The sequence below is a fragment of the Salvelinus sp. IW2-2015 genome, linkage group LG19 (assembly GCF_002910315.2).
Source record: "Salvelinus sp. IW2-2015 linkage group LG19, ASM291031v2, whole genome shotgun sequence".
Taxonomy (NCBI): domain Eukaryota; kingdom Metazoa; phylum Chordata; class Actinopteri; order Salmoniformes; family Salmonidae; genus Salvelinus; species Salvelinus sp. IW2-2015.
This window is the reverse complement of record NC_036859.1, coordinates 36,133,469-36,158,374: the sequence shown is the minus strand read 5'-3', so window position 1 is coordinate 36,158,374 and position 24,906 is coordinate 36,133,469. Positions and strand designations below refer to the sequence as shown.

The following is a 24,906-nucleotide window of genomic DNA, read 5'->3' as shown; positions in this document are numbered from 1 at the left end:
TCCACCCACACAGACAGTGTTGTGAAGAAGGCGCAACAGCGCCTCTTCAACCTCAGGAGGCTGAAGAAATTTGGCTTGGCCCCTAAAACCCTCACAAACTTTAACACCTGTCTCTTATACACATCTAGATGTGTATAAGAGACAGGACTAGATCTGCATGGAGGAATGGGCCAAAATACCAGCAAGTATATAACAAAGTATTGAGATAAACTTTTGTTATTGACCAAATACTTATTTTTCACCATAATTTGCAAATAAATTCATTAAAAATCCTACAATGTGATTTTCTGGATTTTCTTTTCTCATTTTGTCTGTCATAGTTGAAGTACCTATGATGAAAATTACAGGCCTCTCTCATCTTTTTAAGTGTGAGAACTTGCACAATTGGTGGCTGACTAAATACTTTTTTGCCCCACTGTAGTAGTTCAACAAAATCTGTCTGCTGTGTGAGCAACAATATTAATCAAATTGTGTATATTGGCAACACAGACCTGTGTAAATTCATACTTTAATGACATATAGGAAACATTGATCAATTTACTAGATTTTTTAAAGGAAAATGATAGAAAGAAAACAACATTGGTCAGTGTTATTAAAATGTGCCTTTGCAACTTCTCATCAGTGGCTTCCTTATTGCCCCAGAGCACAAGAGACCAATTTACCTGTAAGCCATATTATGTAAACCTCCACTCAACATAAGGAAGTAAAACTCATGTCAAGACAGGAAGCTATACGTAGCACCAGGATAAACTGTGTTGTCTTTCAAGGAACCAAAATACACATGCAAACAAATGAATGGCATATGCTTTAATACAGTATACTCACTGTTTACTTTTTAGAGTATATATTCTCATGGTTGAGAGTTTATTATTTTGACTGAGAGATGATCATACTGTATGATTAAATATTAGAGGTTGAGATGAAGTCGTGGTGAAGATGGTGAAGGTAGGAAATGACACCTCCACTTCGCTGATCCTCAATCCTCAACCCAGGGGCCCCACAAGGGTGTGTGCTCAGCCTCCTCCTGTACTCCCTGTTCACCAATGACTGCGTGGCCAAGCACGCCTCCAACTCAATCATCAAGTTTGCAGACAAGACAAYCTACAGGGAGGAGGTGAGGGCCCTGGGAGAGTGGTGCCAGGAAAATAACCTCTCACTCAATGTCAACAAAACAAACGAGCTGATCATGGACTTCAGGAAACAGCAGAGGGAGTGCGCCCCCTATCCACATCGACAGGACTGCAGTGGAGAAAGTGGAAAGCTTCAAGTTCCTCGGCGTACACATCACTGACGATCTGAAATGGTCCACCCACACAGACAGTGTTGTGAAGAAGGCGCAACAGCGCCTCTTCAACCTCAGGAGGCTGAAGAAATTTGGCTTGGCCCCTAAAACCCTCACAAACTTTTACAGATGCTCAATTGAGAGTATCCTGTCGGGCTATATCACCGCCTGGTACAGCAACTGCACCGCCCGCAACCGCAGGGTGGTGCAGTCTGCCCAACGCATCACCGGGGGAAAACGACCTGCCCTCCAGAACACCTAAAGCMCCCGATGTCACAGGAAGGCCAAAAAGTTCATCAAGGACATCAACCACCCGAGTCACAGTCTGTTCACCCCGTTATCATCCAGAAGGCATGGTTAATATAGGTGTATCAAAGCTGGTGTAACGGATGTGAAATGGCTAGCTAGTTAGCGGGTACGCGCTAGTAGCGTTTCAATCAGTTACGTCACTTGCTCTGAAACCTAGAAGTAGTGTTGCACCTTGCTCTGCAAGGGCCGCGGCTTTTGTGGAGCGATGGGTAACGACGCTTCGTGGATGACTGTTGTCGATGTGTGCAGAGGGTCCCTGGTTCGCGCCCGTGTCAGGGCGAGGGGACGGTACTAAAGTTATACTGTTACACTGGTACAGAGAGACTGAAAAAAATCTTCTATCTCAAGCCCATCAGAGTGTTAAATACGTAGCCATCACTAGCTGGCTTCCACCCGGTTACGCAACCCTGCACCTTAGAGGCTGCTGACCTATATACATAGACTTGGAATTATTGGCCACTTTAATAATGGAACACTAGTCACTTTAATCATGTTTAAGTAATGTTTACATACTGCTTTACTCATCTCATCTATTCTACTGTATTTTAGTCAATGCCACTCTGACATTGCTCAATCTCATATTTATATATTTCTTTATTCCTTTCTTTTACTTTTAGATTTGTGTGTATTGTTATGAATTGTTAGATATTACTGCACTGTTGGAGCTAGGAACACAAAGCATTTCACTACACCCGTAATAACATCTGCTAAATATGTGTATGTGACCAATACAATTTGATYTGGAAACAATATGGCATTAGATGAGCAAAGTGGATTGGATAACAATTCGGCTCCTCTTAGGAATTAATTCATTTAAGTCTGTCTTTAGTCATCTGAGTCTCGATAGCTCTGATCACTAGGGTACATAAGCAAGCAATTGGCCAGACAGCTGTAATGGAGTCACTATTTAAGTTGTCTGACGTGTATCGTAATAAACTAAGTTAAACTAAAGTTGAAAACAGCAAGGCCAAATCACCTCAAATTTCAGTCACTTAAAACCAACAACTTATAAAAACKTAATAGGACATTATAAAGTCTTCATACGCACTAAACAAATGGTTAAAAAATCATTTATTTAAAAAAAGTCATAGTAAGGTTGATATAAGGGTGGCATTTGCTTTTTTTTTCAATATAATCTCTTATCAACAAGCTTTGTTACGACACTGAGTCATGGAGTAATGTGTACTGTCTTTTGTGTTATGGTCTGGCTGTCTGTGTTTTGTAATAGATACATAGTCAGAATGATATCAGATAAATATCAGTCGTGGTCATGTTCTATGGGAATTCGTAATACTGTCCCTTTAAATTAAAAGTCCACTCCTTCTTATCGACTGATGGGTGGCGTATACTACTTGCAAAGACAGTACAGCATGAAGATATGCCGAAACTGCTTCTTCGATAGAAATCCCCCAACACACTTGTATGCGATTTAGCTAGCATAGCGCATGCGCAGAACACGTCATCGGGTCTAACGGACGTGTCGCACCGGACTGCAGGCCGTCAAATGAAAGGCACTCCTTCGATATAAAGTTGTTTTTGACAAAAATGAAAACGTAAGGAATATTATGGACGCGTTTGAGTGGTACGGCGAAAGCAACCGGCTGTAAACGAAAGTCGAGGAGCGAGGTGGGGAGAAGGCGCATCAGCGTCCCATAAGTCGCACACTAATGTGATTTTCCAACAGCAAGGCTCAGATCAACATGGCAGTGTTTCCATTGTTTATAGAAGTTTTTCTTTACAATGTCGAAATAAACWTGGCTCCAACCCTCGTATCACACACTCACAAACTGAAATCATATGTGTGGTCATTGTACAATCAATTACTGAGAGAGAGCCTCAAATATAACATTAATTTGTATATAGGCTATCCACTGTATAGCCTACATGATGTCTGGTCTCATTCGCGTGGGGTGGGTCAAACAAAAATACTAATGATTGGTTRACAATAGAGCCTCCCACAATTTGTTTTTAAATATATWTTTWTTTATTTAAACTAGGCAAGTCAGTTAAGAACATTTTCTTATTTACAATGACAGTCTACACCGGCCAAACCCAGACGACGCTGGGCCAATTGTGCGCCACCCTATGGGACTCMCAATCACGGCCGGTTGTGATACAGCCTGGAGTCGAACCAGGATGTCTGTAGTGACGCGTTTAGCACCGAAATGCAGTGCCTTAGACCGCTGCGGTACTCGGGAGCCCGATGCAGGCGATGGCTGCAGGATGAAGTTGGTGAAGAGCAACTGCAGAAAACTTGCAGGCAAAACTTCATGACCTTTGATCACATGATTTCTGTGAAGTTCATGYAGTCGACACGTAGGCGCAAATCGGAATATTTTTTATAATGCAACACACTTTGAAAGGTATGTGAACAACGATGGTCACCGATTTGACAAAAGTGTTCCGCTAGAACGTACATATTGACTTGCCCTCCCCCAAACCCCGGTCTGGTCTCGAATCTGCTTCTCGACTTGTTTCCGGAATTATCGTGATGTTGCGCCTCTCGGTTTGAAAACTGTGCTACTGCGCTTGAGAAACACACACACCCACAACATTTTTTTATTAGGCCTACACCATTATGCAATTATAAAAGTACTGTGAACTGATTGAGATGTAATTTCGCCAAAACCTTGGCAGGCTGAACGGAATTGGGTGGGTGGGTGTCTTTTAAATTGTTGTGAAATTGTCATGTATGCTGTATTTCGCAATATTCCGTGGATTGGATGGTTACCGGAATAACTGGAATTTGAACAATGAGTTACGCGATGAAAAAGTGACCCTTCTCCACRAGCAGAAGGACTAAAAATGCTTTCCGTTTTTCACATATCTACATTGTCGAAAGGATTCAACTAGGACAGGTGCCTTCTCCAGCCCACCCYGTGCTACTGCCTAGGGCGAGGAGACATTTGTGACAATCGCTTTCACGATATGTGAGGCAAAGGTCCGAAGGAGGAATCGGTCAAACTGTTGCTGAACACAAGCTCGTGTTACTATGGAGACTCAGAGGAACGGATTTAAAAGAGAAAGTTACATTCTCGCTGTGGACGTGGGGACAACATCGATCAGATGTCACGTTTACGACAAGGAAGCCCAGATTCGAGGATCATGCATCACCAAGGTATTGGATAGGCTAGATTCAATAGAGCTATGAGAAATTGAAATTAAGTGTCACCGAATTAGGCATGCTAAATATTATGAATAAAAATGATTTAATGAATTTGGACCCTGKAAATGTTTGTTTCTGGCACGCATAATCTTCACATTGTCAATTTGACTGGTATGATATGTTTATAGGTGAATCTCTTGTATCCTGAACCGGGCTTGGTCGAGTTGGACCCCGAAGAGCTGTGGAGAGGATTCGTTAAGGTAGTGAATGGTGCTGTGCAAGGTTTGTACCATTTCCCACCTCTCCATATGGATAGGCCCACCATGGCATATTTAAACCTCTTTTCATATAGTTCCAGTCCTCTAGGGTTTGCACGGGCTCTGGTTTTCATCCTTGCCTTATAGGTGAATCAGAGACTGAGGTGTTGGAGATCTCTCTAGTCAATCATTGGCATTAACTAATAAGCGAATACCTTTTTTTTTTTTACACGACTAGGCCGAGCCAAGTCGAGCTGTACTGGGCTGGCCAGGTTAAGCCTCCACCATAGTTGCTGGAAGTGTGTCAGAAAGGCCAGTATGATTTGGGTAGGCCCCAGAGTGTGAGTCAGGTAAAACTGTGAGGGTGAAACGTGGATCTAAATTGTACAATTTTGTGATCAATTATTTACCCTTTTATGAGCACTTTATCTTCAATAGTGACCATTTGACACACTATGTCTGTCTCTCACACATACGGCCTGATGGGCTGTGCATGAAGTGGACTGAAATGGGTGCTGTAACTTATTTTGGGTCCTGGTACTGTTTATATTTAGGTTCCAGAACTAAGTTTCTGTGTGTTCCTGAAGTCAAGCACTCCTGATGGGGACGATATTCCTAATCTTATGTATGGCCTGGCCTGGTCCTAAAATAACTCTTGGTTCTATAACCTTTTGGTGTTGACAAGGAACTAGATTGGTAGATCTATAGACAGGGTCACTGGTTTGGATATAACAGGAAACGGATAGGTAGATCTATAGACAGGGTCACTGGTTTGGATGTAACAGGAACCAGATTGGTAGATCTATAGACAGGGTCACTGGTTTGGATGTAACAGGAACCAGATTGGTAGATCTATAGACAGGGTCACTGGTTTGGATATAACAGGAAACAGATAGGTAGACTTATAGGCAGGGTCACTGGTTTGGATATAACAGGAACCAGTTCATCATGTCCGACAGAAACCAATCTGGTGGAGTTCTAGAGATCCAAGATGCTGTACCCTTGTTGTACCCTTGAGCTAGGCCCCTTAAAACTGCTCCAGGGGCACCGCACTGTGGCTGACCCTGGCTTCCAAACCCTTGGGGTGTTAATGTGTTTCTGTGGAGGTTGGGCTAAGGCAGGGTAGCGTCAAAGAYTTTTAWAACTAACCCAAGATAGATCACCGGCTGTTTCCAATGGAAGCAAATTAATGATAGTGAGCAGAACAAGCAAGGAGGTGGGCAGAGCCAAGTATGAGCTAGTGAGATTCTATTGGYGTGTTCTAGCATTTATTTGCATATTTACGTTCAGGAACGCAGACTCTGAAGTGCTCGTGTGCAACAACTCAATTCTCCCATGCACTCCTTCTAAACAATACTTTTTTTGTTGACACTTTGGCAATAGGGTGAAGTCTACAAAACGCAGTCCACTCTGTTTGTTACAGATTGTAGTTTTGGAAACAGGAAACTGTATGGAGATCGAATGTTTCATTGATGAGAAAATTAGCAGAATGTCGACCCAAATTCCATCTCGCTCCATCTTCATCCTGATTGCATTGGCCAGTTCGCTTCATCTCATCAGCATCTTTTGGTAGTGAGTGGAAACGCCAACCGGATGCTTCACATTTATACAGATGGTGAAATATCTGGCTCATTGTTCTATCTGTGGTAGCGCATTCTGGTCCTGGGGTAGAGCTGCAGGGTCTGCTGGCTTCTGCTCAGGTTGCTGGGCCAGGGGTGGTCCATGGGTAGTCCTGGGGTGGATTTTGTTCTGGGAATCTCTCTCTCTCCCTTCTTCTGCCATATTTTTTAAGAAAAGGAAAGCCACACTCTACGAGGTCTGATGCTAATGTAGAGTTGATGGCAAGCTGTTTTTAGTAGGGCATCACTTCTGCCACAAACACACATATGTTCACTTACTGATAGCGTTGATGAACGATGTGTATGTTCTCTGTCTCTCCCTGGGATTAGACTCAGGTTTACAGATGCGTCAGATGGAGACCCTGGGCATCTCCACTCAGAGAGGCACCTTCACCACGTGGGACAGGTACATTTTTACATAGGCTAAAACCACAGTGTGCAGTCTAGGGAGTATACACTACACTAGATGTTAATACACACGGCAGGGGTGGGCAGTGTCACCCTGTGAGGGCCGGTGTGGTCGCAGGCTTTTGTTTCAGCGGAGTAATAACACGGTTAGACTATGGTTTGTTGGTTTAGTAGAATCAAGCGTGCTACTGCTTAGCTAGAACAAAAGCCTGCACTCATACAGGCCCTTTGTTGATCCCCAGGACTGAACAATAGTACAGTATGTTTATATCTTTGATGATATCCCACTTACATACCTCTCTTTCTCACACACACATACACACATACACAGGAAAACAGGAGTTCCCTTTCACAACTTCATCAGCTGGCAGGACTTGAGGGCAGTGGAGCTGGTGAGGTCCTGGAACAACTCCTGCACCATGAAGGTTAGTCTGGGGTCACAGAGAGGTCATAGTTCAGCAGACCATGTGATAATACAGTATAGGAGCCTCTATCTTTGGGCTCCGATTATTATTAGTAATGATGATGATAACTTGCCTTGCATTTTGCTATCCCAAACAAAATGCTATTACTAGCAAAGCAAATCACATCAACACATTGATTTGGATTGTACTTTTGTGTATGCAATTTGGCTTTTAGCTTACTGTTTATACAAAATATAAAACTAAACTAAACAAAATAGGAATGATAACTGTGGCTGTGTTGTGTCCGTGACAATGGCAGGCGATCCACGGCGTTATGATGGTGCTGCACTTCCTGTCCAAAAATAAGCGCTTCCAGGCAGCCAGCCTCATAGTCTTCTCCACCCAACACGTCACCTTCCGCCTGGCCTGGGCCCTTCGACACTGGAAACAGGTGTGTGTGTGTGGCAGAGAGGGAGTTCAAGTGTTTGGAGGGGGTGGCGGGGGAGGGTGTGTGTGTGTGTGTTGGAGGTAGGTGTGACGTGTGAGAGCTTGGCACCTGTTCAAATGGGTGTTCGTGTGTGTGAGACAGAGAGGGAGAATGTGTGGGTTGGGGAGAGAGAGAGAGGGAGGTTTGTGTGCACATTCTGTAGTCAGAAAATGCATTCTGCGGTCACAAACAACGTTCTGTAGTCAGAAACGACGTTCTGTGGTCGAAGTCCTCTGCTGTTTCTATCAACGGTATGTCTGAATCACACAATAATGAGTCTCTATGCATTGGCTTTGGTATTATACCTTGACTCCTCAGCTTACTGTGTAACATGACTTCTACCCCAGTTCTCCCTGACTCAGGACACACGTCATATGAGGACTGGCCTTYATGGACTCTGATTGGACGTACTGTAACTGACTGCTATAATAATATCACTGGCACACCGGCCAATAGTAGACGGAGAGAAACTTTTCCTAGAATCGCCCTACATTGAATTGTTGTTGACCTAAATCTAACTATATAGGCTACTGATGGCAGATGTGGCGAAAGTCTACCTGGCAACACTTCAAACACTAATGGCCCAAAGACACGCTGGGCTTTTCAATAAGATCATAATACAGAAATATTGTAGTCTTTACAGAACAGTCACTGGCCTACAGTTCTGTTAGTAGCCTTGCATGTGATTATTTAGGAACTGATTGGGAGCAAGAGAACACAAGGGGGACACAGCAGGTGATATTTATTCTCCTCTCCTCTATGTCCTCACCCCTCACAGTTAAGTCAAGCAGTAGCAGAGGGCAACTGCTGCTTTGGGACAATAGACACCTGGTTGCTTTATAAGCTCACAAAAGGTAGGTTGTATGATTCTCCCATTCTCGTGTGTGTGTTCGTGTACAGTACGTACAGGCCCAGGCCCAAGCCTGTACGTGCGARTAGTATTCATGTATCTCTCAGCTAATTGATTGTGTGTGTATCTTTAAGCTTTGTTTATGATAAGGATGGCACACACTCCAGAGAAATTCAAGTATATTCTTTATTTGAATTTTTTTTAAATCTAATGTTGAACCAACAGAAACAGAAGTCCAGCTCTCCAGTTAGACACCTTTTTCTATAACTGTCCAAATCCCTATCTTCAAGCTTCCCAAAATACTGATGTGTTAAAGGGAAAATCCCCCAAACCTCATTCCTATAATTTACGGTGTTAAATAACACTAGTATGTGAGAACAATATTTTTTGTGAACAAATGTTTCATTTTGTCGTTATAATAAGGTTGGTAGCAACAAAACCCACAATGCAATGCTCTATATGCGCTGGCTGGCTAGCTAGGTAGCTTGTTGGCAAACATAGCTACACACAATAATACCAAAGTCAACATCAGCACGTGAACCAGCTAATTGGCTGTAAAATTACTTAAATAAAATGTACTATCAATTTAGGAGTCTAAAATATCACCATGTTCAACCTGCAGATCGATGTGCCTCACAGAGTGGAGTCTGACATTCACAATGCAGCCTGGACTGAAGAGGCAGACAAATAGGATACATGTGGTGGACCCTCTGTTAAATTACACATTTCTCGAGTAGTGGACCCTCTGTTAAATTACACATTTCTCGAGTAGTGGACCCTCTGTTAAATTACACATTTCTCGAGTAGTGGACCCTCTGTTAAATTACACATTTCTCGAGTAGTGGACCCTCTGTTAAATTACACATTTCTCGAGGTAGGAATAATACAAAAATATGATCAATGGCTCGTTCGAGAGACGACATCCTCCCGCATTATGACGTCGGCCAGTATTGAAATCTGACATGTATGATAGATGTTTTTGCGATTTTAAATGTCGTATTCCTATTAACTTCCAGTGTAGAGAGAGACTTTACCACAGTGCTACGTCATACCGGTCGGATTTCTGCCTGCTTGAACGCCAATAACTCAAATAAAAATGAAATGACCCTGGGAATCGATAGATCACGCAGAGATGCACCAAAACAATATAACATTGAAAATAGGTGAAATTTTCCTTTTTAAGCTTGTGTGTGTTTCCATGTTAATTATGAATTGTCACAAGGTTCTGGGTCCACACACACACACACACACACACACACACACACACGTCTCCTTGTTTTCTCAGTCCTACTGCAGTACTGTGTCCTTTGAAATCCCTCAGACATGTTGCACGACACAATAACCAGGCAATATGAGTAAATTAATTAATGTTTTTGGACAACTTACAGCTGAAAATGAGCTGTTTTAGTTAGAATCTGGTTCAGTGTCTGTTGTCCATGGTCCCTGTTTAAATAAACAAATAAAATCTGTATCTCTTCTCTAACCGATTTCAGGATTGGTCCATGCCACAGACTACTCTAATGCCAGTGCAACTGGGATGTTTGATTCGTACCAGGTCGGTTTTTCCCTGTTCACGTGTGTAGTAACTTTGTATCAGGGTCAATTGCATTTCAATTCAGTTAATCCAGGAAGTAAACTGAAATTGCAATTCCACCCAAAAAATTCATAGAGAAGCATTGTGTCTTTGTCTGTGCCTGCATTTCCTACAGTTGTGCTGGAGTGAATTCCTCTGCTCTCTCGTCTCGCTGCCTCTCTCCATCCTCCCCAAAGTACTGAACACTGGGTGAGTCACATGATTCTGGTCACATGACTCACATGTCTCCCCTTTTTAAATGAATAAGGTTGGTTCTCTGTCAAGATTGCAGTCAGAAATGAGAGATCTGAGAACAGGCCACTTAAATGGTTGTTAGAATCCAAAAAGAAGGCCCGTATAATGTAGAGATTAGAAGATAATTTACTAAACTGTAATGTGTTTTTAATCACTTGTATAATCCCCTCCTATACAATATATTCTGTATATTTTCTGATTTAGCTTAAATGGTCTTTAGTTGTTATAATGCAAAGCAAATTTATGTGAAAAACAGACACTAAAATGCTGATCAGCATAGCTACGTTACAGCAGGATACAGAGGCTGCTGAGTTCCGTCATGTTGTATCTTAGCCATCTTCTCTGCAAGCCATATCAGACGTTTCTATCACACCAGTGGTGGCTGCTGAAGGGGAGGATGGCTCATAATAATGGCTACGTTAATAGTCAGTGGAATGGTATCAAACACATCAAATATGCGGTTGATACCATTCCGTTGACTCCTTTCCAGACATTATTATGAGCCAGCCTCCACTGGTGTGATATATATACGTCTGATATGGCTTGCGGAGCAGATGGTTAAGTTACAACATGACGGAACTCAGCATTTGTTCTCTTCTTCTTGATATCTTTTACATTTATTTAACTAGGCCAGTCAGTTTAACTAGGCGATATCTAGTTACAGCGATGAAGCCATATTAGATGTTGGTTTATTATTGTCATATTTAATACCTATTCATTCATACATGATCTCCTCTTCCCCCTTCTGCTTCACCAGTCACCGCTTTGGCTTGACAGATCCCTCCATCTTTGGGGTGTCGATCCCTATTATGTCTGTTGTGAGTATCTCTCATCTTTGCATCACTATCTCCACATCTTGGAATGAGTCTGTTATCTTTATGGGATTACGGTATCTTTGTTTTGTCTGCATCGCCAGCCATGCTAGGTCACTGTGTCTTCGGGTTATTCTGCTCTCTTTGTGGGAGTATGACCTTTTCAAATTATCCACTTGCCTCATTAATTCTTAGCATCACCCGTTTATTACATGTTTCTAGAAACACACACACACACAGGTAATACAGTGCATTCAGAAAGTATTCAGACCCCTTCACTTTTTCCACATTTTGTTACGTTACAGCCTTGTTCTAAAATGTATTCAATTACATTTTTTCCTCATCAATCTCCACACAATACCTCATAATGACATCACAATACCTCATAATGACATCACAATACCTCATAATGACATCACAATACCTCATAATGACAAAGCAAAAACAGGTTTTTAGAATTTTTTTGCAAATATATTTAAAGCTAAAAACAGAAATACCTTATTTACAGAAATATCATGTTTACATAAGTATTCTGAATCTTTGCTATGAGACTATGAGGTGCATCCTTTTTCCTTTGATCATTCTTGAGATGTTTCTACAACTTGATTGGAGTCCACCTGTGGTAAATTCAATTGATTGGACATGATTTAGAAAGGCACACACTTTTCTATGTAAGGTCTCACAGTTGACAGTGCATGTCAGAGCAAAAACCAAGCCACGAAGTCRAAGGAATTGTCTGTAGAGCTCAGATACAGGATTGTGTCGAGGCACAGATCTGGTGAAGGGTACCAAAAATGTCTGCAGCATTGAAGGTCCCCAAGAACACAGTGGCCTCGATCATTCTTTAATGGAAGAAGTTTAGAACCACCTAGACTCTTCCTAGAGCTGGCCGCCCGGCCAAACTGAGCAATCGGGGGAGAAGGGCCTTGACATGGAGGTGATCAAGAACCTGATGGTCACTCTGACAGAGCTCAAGAGTTCCTCTGTGGAGATGGGAGAACCTTCCAGAAGGACAACCAACTCTGCAGCACTCCACCAATCAGGCCTTTATGGTAGAGTGGCCAGACAGAAGCCACTTCTCTGTAAAAGATACATGACAGCCCGCTTTGAGGTCTCTCCGACCATGAGAAACAAGATTCTCTGGTCTGATGAAACCAAGATTGAACTCTTTGGCCTGAATGCAAAGCATTACGTCTGGAGGAAACCTGGCACCATCCCTATGGTGAAGCATGGGGGTGGCAGCATCATGCTGTGGAGATGTTTTTCAGCAGCAGGGACTAGGAGAATAGTCAGGATTGAGGGAAAGATGACCGGAGCAAAGTACAGAGAGATCCTTGATGAAAACCTGCTCCAGAGTGCTCAGAACTTCAGACTGGGGCCACGGTTCACCTACCTACAGGACAACGCCCCTAGGCACACATCCAAGACAATGCAGGAGTGGCTTCTGGACAAGTCTCTGAATGTCCTTGAGTGACCCAGCCAGAGCCCGGATTTGAACCCGATCGAACATCTCTGGAGAGACTTAAAAGTAGCTGTGTAGCGATGCTCCACATCCAACCTGACAGAGCTTGAAAGGATCTGCAGCGAAGAATGAGAGAAACTCTCCAAATACAGGTGTGCCAAGTTTGTAGCGTCATACCCAAGAAGACTCGAGGCTGTAATCGCTTGCAAAGGTGCTTCAACAAAGTATTGAGTAAAGGGTCTGAATACTTATGTAAATGTGATATTTCAGTCTTATTTTTTTTAAATAAATTAGCAAATATTTCACACAGGTTAAATATATATTAAGGCTCCAGGGTGGCGCAGCGGTCTAAGGCACTGCATCTCAGTGCTAGAGGCATCACTACAGACACCCTGGTTCGAATCCAGGCTGTATCACAACCGGCCGTGATTGGAAATCCCATAGGGCGGCGCACAATTGGCCCAGCGTTGTCCGGGTTTGGCCGGTGTATGCCGTCATTGTAAATAAGAATTTGTTCTTAACTGACTTGCCTAGTTAAATAAAAAATACATGCGATAACGACTGCTACTGAGAATGAATGTAGATCGATGGGGATATTTTGAAAGCAGCATACTAGCACTTGTCTGTTTGTTTCAATGTGACTGGCCATTTGGACCTTGGTTTATGGACTCAAGGTAAACGTTTCACTGTTAAATACACACTGCAAATATCTTCTCTGTTTTAGTTGACTAAAGTAGGTTTTTCAATGAACACTTACATTTTCTGTAGAGATCACTGTTCGACAGATCACTGTTCGACAGATCACCCAAAAATCTTAGTAGTTTATTGGATGATGTAAATCCCGAGTTATAACATGTCTAGATAAAGACCAACAGTACCAGTCAAAAGTTTGGACACACCTACTCATTCCAGGGTTTTTCTTTATTTTACTATTTTCTATATTGCAGAATAATAGTGAAGACATAAACTATGGAATCATGTAGTAACCCAAAAAAGTGTTAAACAAATCAAAATATATTTAATATTTGAGATTCTTCAAATTAGCCATGCTTTGCCTTGACAGCTTTGCAACCTCTTGGCATTCTCTCAACCAGCTTCATGAGGTAGTCACCTGGAATGCATTTAAATGAACAGGTGTGCCTTGTTAAAAGTTAATATGTGGAGTTTATTTCCTTAATGCGTTTGAGGAAATTTGTTTTTCTGTGACAAGGTAGCGGTGGTATACAGAAGATAGCCCTATTTGGTAAAAGACCAAGTCCATATTATGGCAAGAACAGCTCAAATAAACTAAGAGAAATGACAGTCCATCATTACTTTAAGACATGAAGGACAGTCAATTTTGAACATTTCAAGAACTTTTGAAAGTTTGTTCAAGTGCAGTCGCAAAAACCATCAAGCGCTATGATGAAACTGGCTCTCATGAGGACCGCCACAGGAAAGGAAGACCCAGAGTTACCTCTGCTGCAGAGGATACTGCTGGATTTAGTTAAAATGTAACATGTTTCAAGTTACACTAGTTTGTTTGTATCCTGTCTAGTGAATGATTACTGTGAGTATTAATGGAGTTTAGGCCATGAAACTGTGGATGCTAATTTAGAAAGGTTGACCTAATCAGATAAGAGGAAATTGCCTAGGATCAGAGAGCAGGGTCAGGCCCAGAAGATAGATAGCTAAACAAAGAGAGGACCATGGACATTCCACAGGGGAAAGGAGGGAAACTCTTTGGGGTCATAAAATGTATAGCTGGAGAGGTGCCACCTACAAGACGGTGGCGACTAAAAGGAGGGAAGAGTATAAGATGTGTTGTGTAACTTTCTAAAATGGATGCACTTAGCTGACTGTATCCTTGGTAATAAACTCTTGAAACTTCTCTTGAGCGTTTGGTCTCAATTCCTTATTGCAAAGAGGTTGCAATAGCATTTTTCTATTTAAGTGAGGATACGTTCATAAGAGTTATCAGCCTCAGAAATTGCTGTCCAAATAAATGCTTTACAGAGTTCAAGTAACAGATGCATCTCAACATCAACTGTTCAGAGGAGACTGCTTAAATCAGGCCTTCATGGTCGAATTTCTGCAAAGAAACCACTACTAAAGGACACCAATAAGCAGAAGAGACTTGCTTGGGCCAAGAAACACGAGCAATGGACATTAGACCGGTGGAAATCTGTCCTTTGGTCTGATGAGTCCAAATTTGAGATTTTTGGTTCCAACCGCCATGTCTTTGTAAGACGCAGAGTAGGTGAACGGATGATCTCCGCATGTGTGGTTCTCACCGTGAAGCATGGAGGAGGTGGTGTGACGTGCTTTGCTGGTGACACTGTCAGTGATTTATTTAGACTTCAAGGCACACTTAACCAGCATGGCTACCACAGCATTCTGCAGCGATACTCCATCTCATCTGGTTTGCGCTTAGTGGGACTATAATTTGTTTTTCAACAGGACAATGACCCAAAACACACTTCCAGGCTGTGTAAGGGCTATTTGACCAAGTAGGAGAGTGATGGAGTGCTGCATCAGAGGACCTGGCCACATTTTTTAAATGTTTTTATTAAATTTTTATTTAACTATTTAACACAATCATCCAACCTCAACCCAATTGAGATGGTTTGGGATGAGTTGGACYGCGGAGTGAAGGAAAAGCAGCTAAGAAATGCTTAGCATATGTGGGAACTCCTTCAAGACTGTTGGAAAAGCATTCCACATGAAGCTGGTTGAGAGAATCCCAAGAGTGTGCAAAGCTGTCATAATATATATATATTTTTTTACCTTTATTTAACTAGGCAAGTCAGTTAAGAAAAAAATCTTATTTTACAACGACTGCCTACCCCGGCCAAACCCTCCCCTAACCCGGACGGCGCTGGGCCAATTTTGCACCGCCCTATGGAACTCCCGATCACGGCTGGTTGTGATACAGCCCGGGATCAAAACAGGGTCTGTAGTGACGCCTCTAGCACTGAGATGCAGTGCCTTAGACCGATGCGCCACTCAGGAGCGAATCAAGGCAAAGGGTGGTTACTTTGAAGAATCTGAAATATAAAATATATTTTGATTAACAATTTTTGGGTTGCTACATTATTCCATGTGTGTTATTTCATAGTTTTGATGTCTTCACTATTATTCTACAATGTAGAAAATAGTAAAAATAAAGAAAAACCCTTGAATGAGTAGGTGGGTCCAAACTTTTGACTGGTACTGTACATATTGATTTGAGTTATAACATGTCTAGATAAAGACCTACATATTTATTGGTTGGAGTAGGATGTATCCCCCTAATGGTTAGGATTTGGGGTCATAAATCTGTTACCTCTCACCCTGTAGATGGCAGACCAGCAGGCGGCCATGTTTGGTGAGTGCTGCTTCGACATCGGTGATGTGAAGATCACCATGGGAACGGGCACCTTCATGAACATCAACACTGGGAGCAAGCCACACACGTCTGTGGCCGGTACGTAGCTAACTATAGGCTTCATCACAGATCACAGAACTATGAGACAGATATTTCACCATATGTAGAAATGTGGCTGACATTCTGCACATTTTTTAATCAATGAAACATTTGATCTCAATACAGTTTTCTGTTTCCAAAACTAGAATCTGTTACAGAGTGGACTAAGTTTTGTAGACTTTACCCTTTGCCAAAGTTTCCAAAAATGGTCTTGTTTAGGAGTTCAAGGGCGGATTGAGTTATTGTACACGTGCGCTTCACAGAGTAGGCGTTCCCTAATGGAATTATGGAAATACATGCTGGAACGCGCCRATAGGCTCTCGCTAGCTCATGCTTGGCTCTGCCCACCCCCTTGCTTGTTCTGCYTACTAGGATTAATTTGCTGCCATTGGAAACGGCAGGCTGTGGTCTATCTTGGGTTAGTTATTCAAATCTTTGTCTTCATCATGACTCAGATATGGACATAGTCCCACATAGCTAGCTAGAGGCTACATCCTGCCTCAGAGAGGAACATGGTCTCACGTATCATCACCCTCAGTATGAGAAGTATGCTCAACGGGGAAATCTCCACTGAAATARCTTTTTAGCCGAGGGCTAAGCTTAATCTGTGACTAGGAAAGTGGCCCTCAAAGTCAACATGCAATCAGGCCTACACACTCACTCATTCATGGACACAAGGTCTAAGTCGGGGCTGGTAGAAATCCTCCTTAAGAGCTACTGGCTGGGCAGGCATTTGTTCCACCCCTGCTCTAACACACCAGATTCTAAACTGTAAGCAGGTTTATTCCACAGACATAAACTCAGTCCAGAGCCCTATGAAAGGGTTAAMGTTCTCCATCACATTGGATTCTGGAGAGATCAGTGTAGATCTGCAATGAAAAATAATCTGAGGGGGGCATCCAACCTGACAGAGCTTGAGAGGATCTGCAGGGAAGAATGGGAGAAACTCCCCAAATAAAGGTGTGCCAAGCTTGTAGCGTCGTACCCACAAAGCCTGCTAGAGTTGGCGACAGGCGGACGAGCATTATCCACCATCGTAGTACAGATGAAGCCTGAGAAGGAATCTGAAGCTAGTTAGCTTTAGAAACCCAGAGAAGATCTAACTTGCTTTTGTAGTACATACCACTCAGATTCCCAGTCTTTTCATTTTGTTTTTCTTTTCACAACAAAAAAAAAATTGTTGGGGGGGTATTCCCTCTAGCTCAGTAAACAGCAATATCAATGAATAAGACACTTTTATACAGAAAAAGTATGCAGTTCAGACATTGTCCCAGATTGTCATGGAAATCTGTTGTTTGTACAGGTCTCTACCCTGTTGTGGGGTGGAAGATCGGCCCAGAGGTGGTGTATCTRGCAGAGGGCAATGCAGCAGACACTGGCACAGCCATTAAGTGGGCACAGGAGCTGGGTGAGTCTGACCACTGGCATGATGCCTATTTGGAAACAATCCAGGAGCTCTGTAATTAGGATATTCTCACAAGTAAGGGGAAAGACACCAACCATGCGTCATTCATATATTGATATTGATTCATATTGATTCATATATTGATATTTGATAGAAAAAGGAGCATGAAAACACAACGTGCATATAAGTTGATATTTATGCCATAGTTTGGTGATGTCAGAGGAAGTGACATCAGTTGTGTCGTTCCAGAGCTGTTCTCCGATGTACGGGAGACAGATGCCATGGCCAGCAGTGTGGACAACTCGGACGGCGTGTGCTTCGTTCCCTCCTTTAGTGGCCTGCAGGTGAGTGTGTGTGTATGCGCACAGGAATGATTGAACTGTGTGTGTGTTCGCTTGCACAGACGCACACACAGACACACACACACACACACACATTTACTGTGTATTGGTTTCACAGTGAGAGTGTTAATGACAGTTGGGTGTGCCGTCAGACTATGAGTTTGTGGTTTTGTGGGCGTGTCTGGGTGACCTTGGTAGTAGTGTCATCATTAATGTGTCACAACAGTGTTGTCATAACGTTGTCTTTTCCTTCTCTGCCTACCTTTGTGCAACCAGCTTTTGTAAGTTTGTCTCTCGTTTCATTTCATGTGAGTCTACGCTCCCAAAACTTGCTGGAATAATGTTGTGTTTGTGTATATGCCTTTGTTTATTTGTGTGAAATGGTGTTTATATATGTTCTTTGGTTTTGTTATTTATTTATTTATATATATGTGTGTATGTATATATGTGTATATGTAGGGCCTTATAAAATCAGTACAATGTTTTGCCTGATTCCGTTTAGTGTTTTCCCAAATTCCGTTTTCTCAGTTTTGTATTTACAGGTTTCCGTTTCTTCCTATTTTCTGGTTTTGCCTTACAAAATCACACTTTTTTTAATAGAAAAACAACCAAATTGGATGTTCTGTGTCCACAACAATGCTTAAACCATATCAGGAGACCACTTTTTGAGGTCTATGCAAAAATACAATACATTTAGATTTTTCGGTGTGGTTGCCCTTTAATGGAAGTGTGTAGCAGCCAGAAACCGTTGTTTGGCTAGCTGTGTTTCTGTAGCGCTCATGTGATTGCAGAGTTTGCAAAACAAATGGCCACTGAGTTGATGCAAATAATCCTTATCTCATTCTGCCAGGTAGGCATATAGGCTACGTTGTAGTTCACGTTTAACTGAGGAGGTTTTTAGGAAAGTCTTTCTATCTCTGCTAGCAGAAGGTTATCATTAGCATCATCGCTATCGGCTACACAACGTTTAAACATACGCGTGTACCCCCCTCCCACGCGTGTACCCCCCTCCCACGCGTGTACCCCCCTCCCACGCTTGTACCCCCCTCCCACGCGTGTACCCCCCTCCCACACACACATTGCTGTGCCGTTGCAGGACAATACAAATCACTGTTGCATTTTGTTGATGTCTCATGATTAACTTGGGCAAGTTAATTAATTTTGTAATAAATTCGATATATTTAGTTGAATATTGTTGAAATCCATTTGAATGTCTAGATTCTGTCCGCGTTCTCCACATCGTAGATTTTATAGGGCCCTAGATATGGTGTGTTAGTGTTGTGTCCTCACTATGTATGTTTAACGTGTTTGTGTGTTCACCAGGCTCCTTTAAACGATCCCAAAGCATGCGCCTCTTTCATGGGCCTAAAACCATCCACAACCAAGAGTCACCTGGTCCGAGCCATTCTGGAGTCTGTTGCATTTAGGTCAGTGTGTTTGCTTGAGAGTTTGTGCGTGCGTAGATGTGTGTTGGCGATATTGGTCAAGTTATTAATATWAATTCTGAATTTATCGATAAAGATGAATTAATTGTGAAATGAATACGGGCACAAGGGACAAAATGGTGTTTTGAAGACCAAAATAGTAATAAGTAATCTATCTGAAGGTTCAATGCCTTCGGAAAGTATTCAGACCCCTTCACTTTTTCCACATTTTGTTAAGTTAGCCTTGTTCTAAAAATGTATTAAGTCCAACATTTTCCTCAGCAATCTACACAATACCTCAAAACAGACAAAGCAAAAAAACGCTTTGGGGAAATTTTGGCAAATGTATTACAAATAAAAAACATAAATACCTCATTTAAATAATTATTCAGACCCTGGTAAATTCAATTGATTGGACATGATTTGGAAAGGCACACACCTGTCTATATAAAGTCCCACAGTTGACAGTGCATGTCAGAGCAAAAAACCAAGCCATGAGGTCAAAGGAATTGTCCGTAGAGCTCCAGATCTGGGTCGAGGCACAGATCTGGGGAAGGGTACCAAAAAATGTCTGCAGYATTGAAGATCCCCAAGAACACAGTGGCCTCCATCATTCTTAAATGAAAGAGGTTTGGAACCACCAAGACTCTTCCTAGAGCTGGCCGCCCGGCCAAACTGAGCAATTGGGGGAGAAGGGCCTTGGTCAGGGAGGTGGCCAAGAACCTAATGGTCACTCTGACAGAGCTCTAGAGTTCCTCTGTGGAGATGGGAGAAACTTCCAGAAGGACAACCATCTCTGCAACACTCCACCAATTAGACCTTTATGGTAGAGTGGCCAGGTGGAAGCCACTCCTCAATAAAAGACACATGACAGCCCACTTGGAGTTTGCCAAAAGGCGACAGTTCACCTTCCAACAAGACAATGACCCAACCACACAGCCAAGACCAAYGTAGGAGTGGCTTCGGGACAMGTCTCAATGTCTGGCAACGACRATCATACCACTCTCAAAGTAGGTCACTGGTTTTACCCATTCTAGCGTTCAATCAAACAGTAACTGAATGACTCGATGCCTGTCTGCCTGCTTTATATAGCAACCCACGGCCACGTGACTCACGTTTTGTAGGATTKWTCCATTTTCGTGAACTGGGTGATGTACCTAATAATAAACTGTCCATCGTGTATATTTGAAGATAGGATATACTCTGATGTGTGTGTGTTTGTGCCATTTCGTAGGAACAAGCAGCTCTATGAGACGATGCTTAGAGAAACATGCATTCCCATCAGGAAGATCAGGTAGGCCTACAGTGGAGTACTCCCTATACGTTTCAGATCAAACCATCCTTTAGATGGTGTGGATGTATTGTGGTGTGGATGTATTGTGGTGTGGATGTATTGTGGTGTTGATGTATTGATGTATTGTGGTGTTGATGTATTGTGGTGTGGATGTATTGTGGTATTGATGTATTGTGGTGTGGATGTATTGTGTTGTGGATGTATTGTGTGGTGGATGTATTGTGGCGTGCGTGGATGTATTGTGGCGTGCGTGGATGTATTGTGGCGTGCGTGGATGTATTTGTGGTATTGCGTGAAGTATTGCGGCGTGGATGTATTGCGGCGTGGATGTATTGCGGCGTGGATGTATTGCGGTGTGGATGTATTGCGGTGTGGATGTATTGCGGTATTTGATGTATTGTGGATGTATTGTGGTGTGGATGTATTGTGGGTGGATGTATTTGTGGGTGGATGTATTGTGGCATTGATGTATTGTGGTGTGGATGTATTTGATGGTATTGTGGTGTGGATGTATTGATGTACTGTGGTGTGGATGTATGTGGTGTTTGATGTATTGATGTATTGTGGATGTATTGTGGTGTGGATGTATTGGTGGTGTGGATGTATTGATGTATTGTGGTGTGGATGTATTGATGTATTGTGGTGTGGATGTATTGATGTGGTGTGGATGTATTGGTGTGGATGTATTGTGGCGTGGATGTATTGTGGTATTGATGTATTGTGGGTGTGGATGTATTGATGTATTGTGGTGTGGATGTATTGTGGTGTGGATGTATTGTGGATGTATTGTGGTGTGGATGTATTGTGGTGTGGATGTATTGTGGATGTATTGCGGTGTGGATGTATTGCGGTGTGGATGTATTGATGTATTGTTGGTGTGGTATGTATTGTGGTGTGGATGTATTGTGGTGTGGATGTATTGTGGTGTGGATGTATTGTGGTGTTGATGTATTGTGGTGTGGATGTATTGTGGTGTGGATGTATTGATGTATTGTGGTGTGGATGTATTGATGTATTGTGGTGTGGATGTTTGATGTGGTGTGGATGTTTGGTGTGGATGTATTGGTGGCGTGGATGTATTGTGGTATTGATGTATTGTGGTGTGGATGTATTGTGGTGTGGATGTTTGTGTATTGTGGTTGTGGATGTTTGTGGATGTATTGTGGTGTGGATGATTGTGGTGTGGATGTATTGATATATTGCGGTGTGGATGTTATGGCGGTGTGGATGTATGATGTATTGTGGTGTGGATTTTATTGGCGGTGTGGATGTATTGCGGTGTGGATGTATTGATGTATTGTGGTGTGGGATGTATTGTGGTGTGGATGTATTGTGGTGTGGATGTAATTGTGGTGTTGAATGTATTGTGGTGTTGAGGTATTGTGGAATTGATTTATTGATTGTTACTGATTTTACTGATCTCTCTACGGTGCCGTGAAAAAGTATTTGCCCCCTTTCACTCAATAACTGGTTGTGCCACCTTTTATCTGTAATGACTCCAACCAAATGCTTCCTGTAGTTGTTGAKCAGTCTCTCACGTTGCTGTGGAGGAATTTAGGCCCACTCTTCCATGCAGAACTGCTTTAGCCCAGAAACATTTGTAGGTTTTCAAGCATGAACTGCTCGTTTCAAGTCCTGCCACAACATCTCAATTGAGATTAGGTCTGGACTTTGACTAGGCCGTTCCAAAACTTMAAATGKGTTGCTTTTTAGACATTTTCATGTAGACTTTATTGTGTGCTTTGGATCATGTGTCTTGCTGCATGACCCAGCAAGACATGGTGCTTCCAGGTGCTTTTTTAGCAAACTAGAGTCCACKTTTTGAACGAGATGGGTCCCCTTATGTCTGGCTAAAACCAAACACAAACCTCAGGAAAGGGCCTTCCCMAAACTGTTGCCACAAAGTTGGAAGCACAGAAACGTTTAGAATGTCATTGAATGCTGTAGTGTTAAGATTTCCCTTCACTGGAACTAAGGGGCCCGAACCATGAAAAACAGTCCAAGACCAATATTCCTCCTCTACCAAACTTTACAGTTGGCACTATGCATTGGGGCAGATAGCATTGGTATTGCGCATGGTGATCTTAGGCTTGTGTTTGGCTGCTCGGCCATGGATACCCATTTCATGAAGCTCCCGACGAACAGTTATTGTGCTGACGTTGTTTCCAGAGGCAGTTTGGAACTCGATAGTGAGTGTTGCAACCGCGCTCTGCGGTCCCGTTCTGTGAGCTTGTGTGGCCTACCACTTCGCGGCTGAACCGTTGTTGCKCCTAGACGTATTCACTTCACAATAACAGTTGACCGGGGGGAGCTCTAGCAGGGCAGAAATTTGATGAAGTGACTTGTTGGAAAGGTGGCATCCTATGACGGTGCCATGTTGAACGTCACTGAGCTTTTCAGTAAGGCCATTCTACTGCCAACGTTTGTCTATGGAGATTGCATGGCTATGTGCTCGACTTTATACACCTGTCAGCAACGGGTGTGGCTGAAATACTAATTTGAAGGGGTGTCCACATACCTTTTTGTATATATAGTGTCTATCAATCATGAATCCTCAATGTTTTGTGTGTGTGAGACAGGAGTGTGCAAAGGTATTTATATATTCTGAGGTGTGTGTGTGTCTGATTATTATTTGTGTGTGTATGCAGGGCGGACGGTGGCATTTGTACCAATGACTTTGTCATGCAGCTGACGGCGGACCTGTTTGGCAGGAAGGTCGCTCGGCCGATCCAACACGAAATGTCCTGCCTGGGGGCAGCCTTCGTTGCTGGACTGGGAGTTGGTACGACCCACAGCCACATGCATACACACGCTCACACACACACATTTGACATGAACACACACTCACATACACATTCGACATGAACACACACACACAAGGATACACGGACATTGGACATGATACACACATACACGCCACATATACAAACGACCATACACATCCTTATCTTAACCATTAGAGGTATGAAGGAATATCTGATACCTGTATCAGAGAATAGTGATATCTTCTATGTACTCTATTCTATAGAACCTGCAGTGCAGGTAGATCTTCCAGAATGGTATTAAGTCCTGCTGCTTATACAGGTAGGACTAGGTAGACTGAGGCTTGCAGAATAAGGGATATGTTTGCTTGGGCAGTCGTTTTTACAGACAGACAGTGTAAATGTTGCTCGCTCTCGAGTAGATCAAATACATTGAACGGCTGGAGTCTAGAGGAGAGGTTTGGAATCACTGCAATAGAAACTTAGTTTCCCCCTGTTGACTCTGTGTCTCTCTCTCGCTGCTTCTCTCGCCTGTCCTCTCTCTCTCTCTCGCTGCCTCTCTCTCTCTCTCTCTTGCTGCCTCTCGCTCTCTCTCTCTCTCTCGCTGCCTCTCGCTCTCTCTCTCTCTCGCTGCCTCTCGCTCTCTCGCTGCCTCTCTCTCGCTGCCTCTCTAGGCTTCTGGAAGAGTCAGGAGGAGCTGAAGAAACTACAGCGCACTGACCGAGTCTTCCTACCCCGGAATTTGTACGGAATGAGTGATGGGCGCACGGAGAGCGAGTACACACCCATTCTGCAGAGCTGGGAACAGGCGCTGAAACGCTCCATGAACTGGTACGGCAATCGCTAAGGCTCGTAGGACAGCGAGACGGACGTAGGCTTACAGTTGGGTGGGCGCACAGACGGGACCTCTGGTGCTGCTAACAAAAGCCTTATGACTGCCTCTATGATGTCAATAGTATCTCATTCTCTCTGTCATGGGGTTGGACAGATGGGCAAATAAAGTTTTTTTTCTAAATCGTATTATTCGAAAGTAAACACTTATCTGACATGACTAGATCTGTAAGATGTAGTATAATCCAATTGTGTTATATTAGTGACTATGTCAAGGAAGGAAGGTTGGAACGAAGGAGGATGCATTTGAAAAATATTGGAACTGGGTTTTAGGACCGAGTGGACCTCTAATGCTGCTGAAACTTATGACCTTTTGACTTGAGCCCCTGACCATGAGCTCAAGATAATTTTGACCCCATACAACCTTACCTCACTCATTACAGCACACAAGGAAAACGTTTTTTTGAACGTTTCACGACTCTGAACTAAACTGTCTTTCTCATAGTTGTCTCTCCCTGGTCCAGTGTTAACATTGTGTCTGATGAACACCACCCAGGTGTCTAGTCTCTCCCTGGTCCAG

At 42.9% G+C, this 24,906-nt stretch overlaps 1 protein-coding gene across 1 annotated transcript; it reads left to right on the top strand.

The window, feature by feature from the left end:
• The first annotated feature begins 4,070 nt into the window (after positions 1–4,070).
• gk5 (glycerol kinase 5) lies at positions 4,071–24,515 on the top strand. The gene is made up of 16 exons (XM_024009592.3): positions 4,071–4,709; positions 4,886–4,979; positions 6,904–6,979; positions 7,313–7,406; positions 7,705–7,836; positions 8,651–8,726; positions 10,216–10,277; positions 10,432–10,505; positions 11,308–11,368; positions 16,143–16,269; positions 17,573–17,677; positions 17,924–18,018; positions 19,339–19,442; positions 20,674–20,733; positions 23,382–23,515; positions 24,170–24,515. The coding sequence occupies exons 1-16, from the start codon at positions 4,584–4,586 to the stop codon at positions 24,340–24,342; spliced, it is 1,593 nt and encodes a 530-aa protein (XP_023865360.1). The 5' UTR covers positions 4,071–4,583; the 3' UTR covers positions 24,343–24,515.
• The last annotated feature ends 391 nt before the right edge of the window (positions 24,516–24,906 follow it).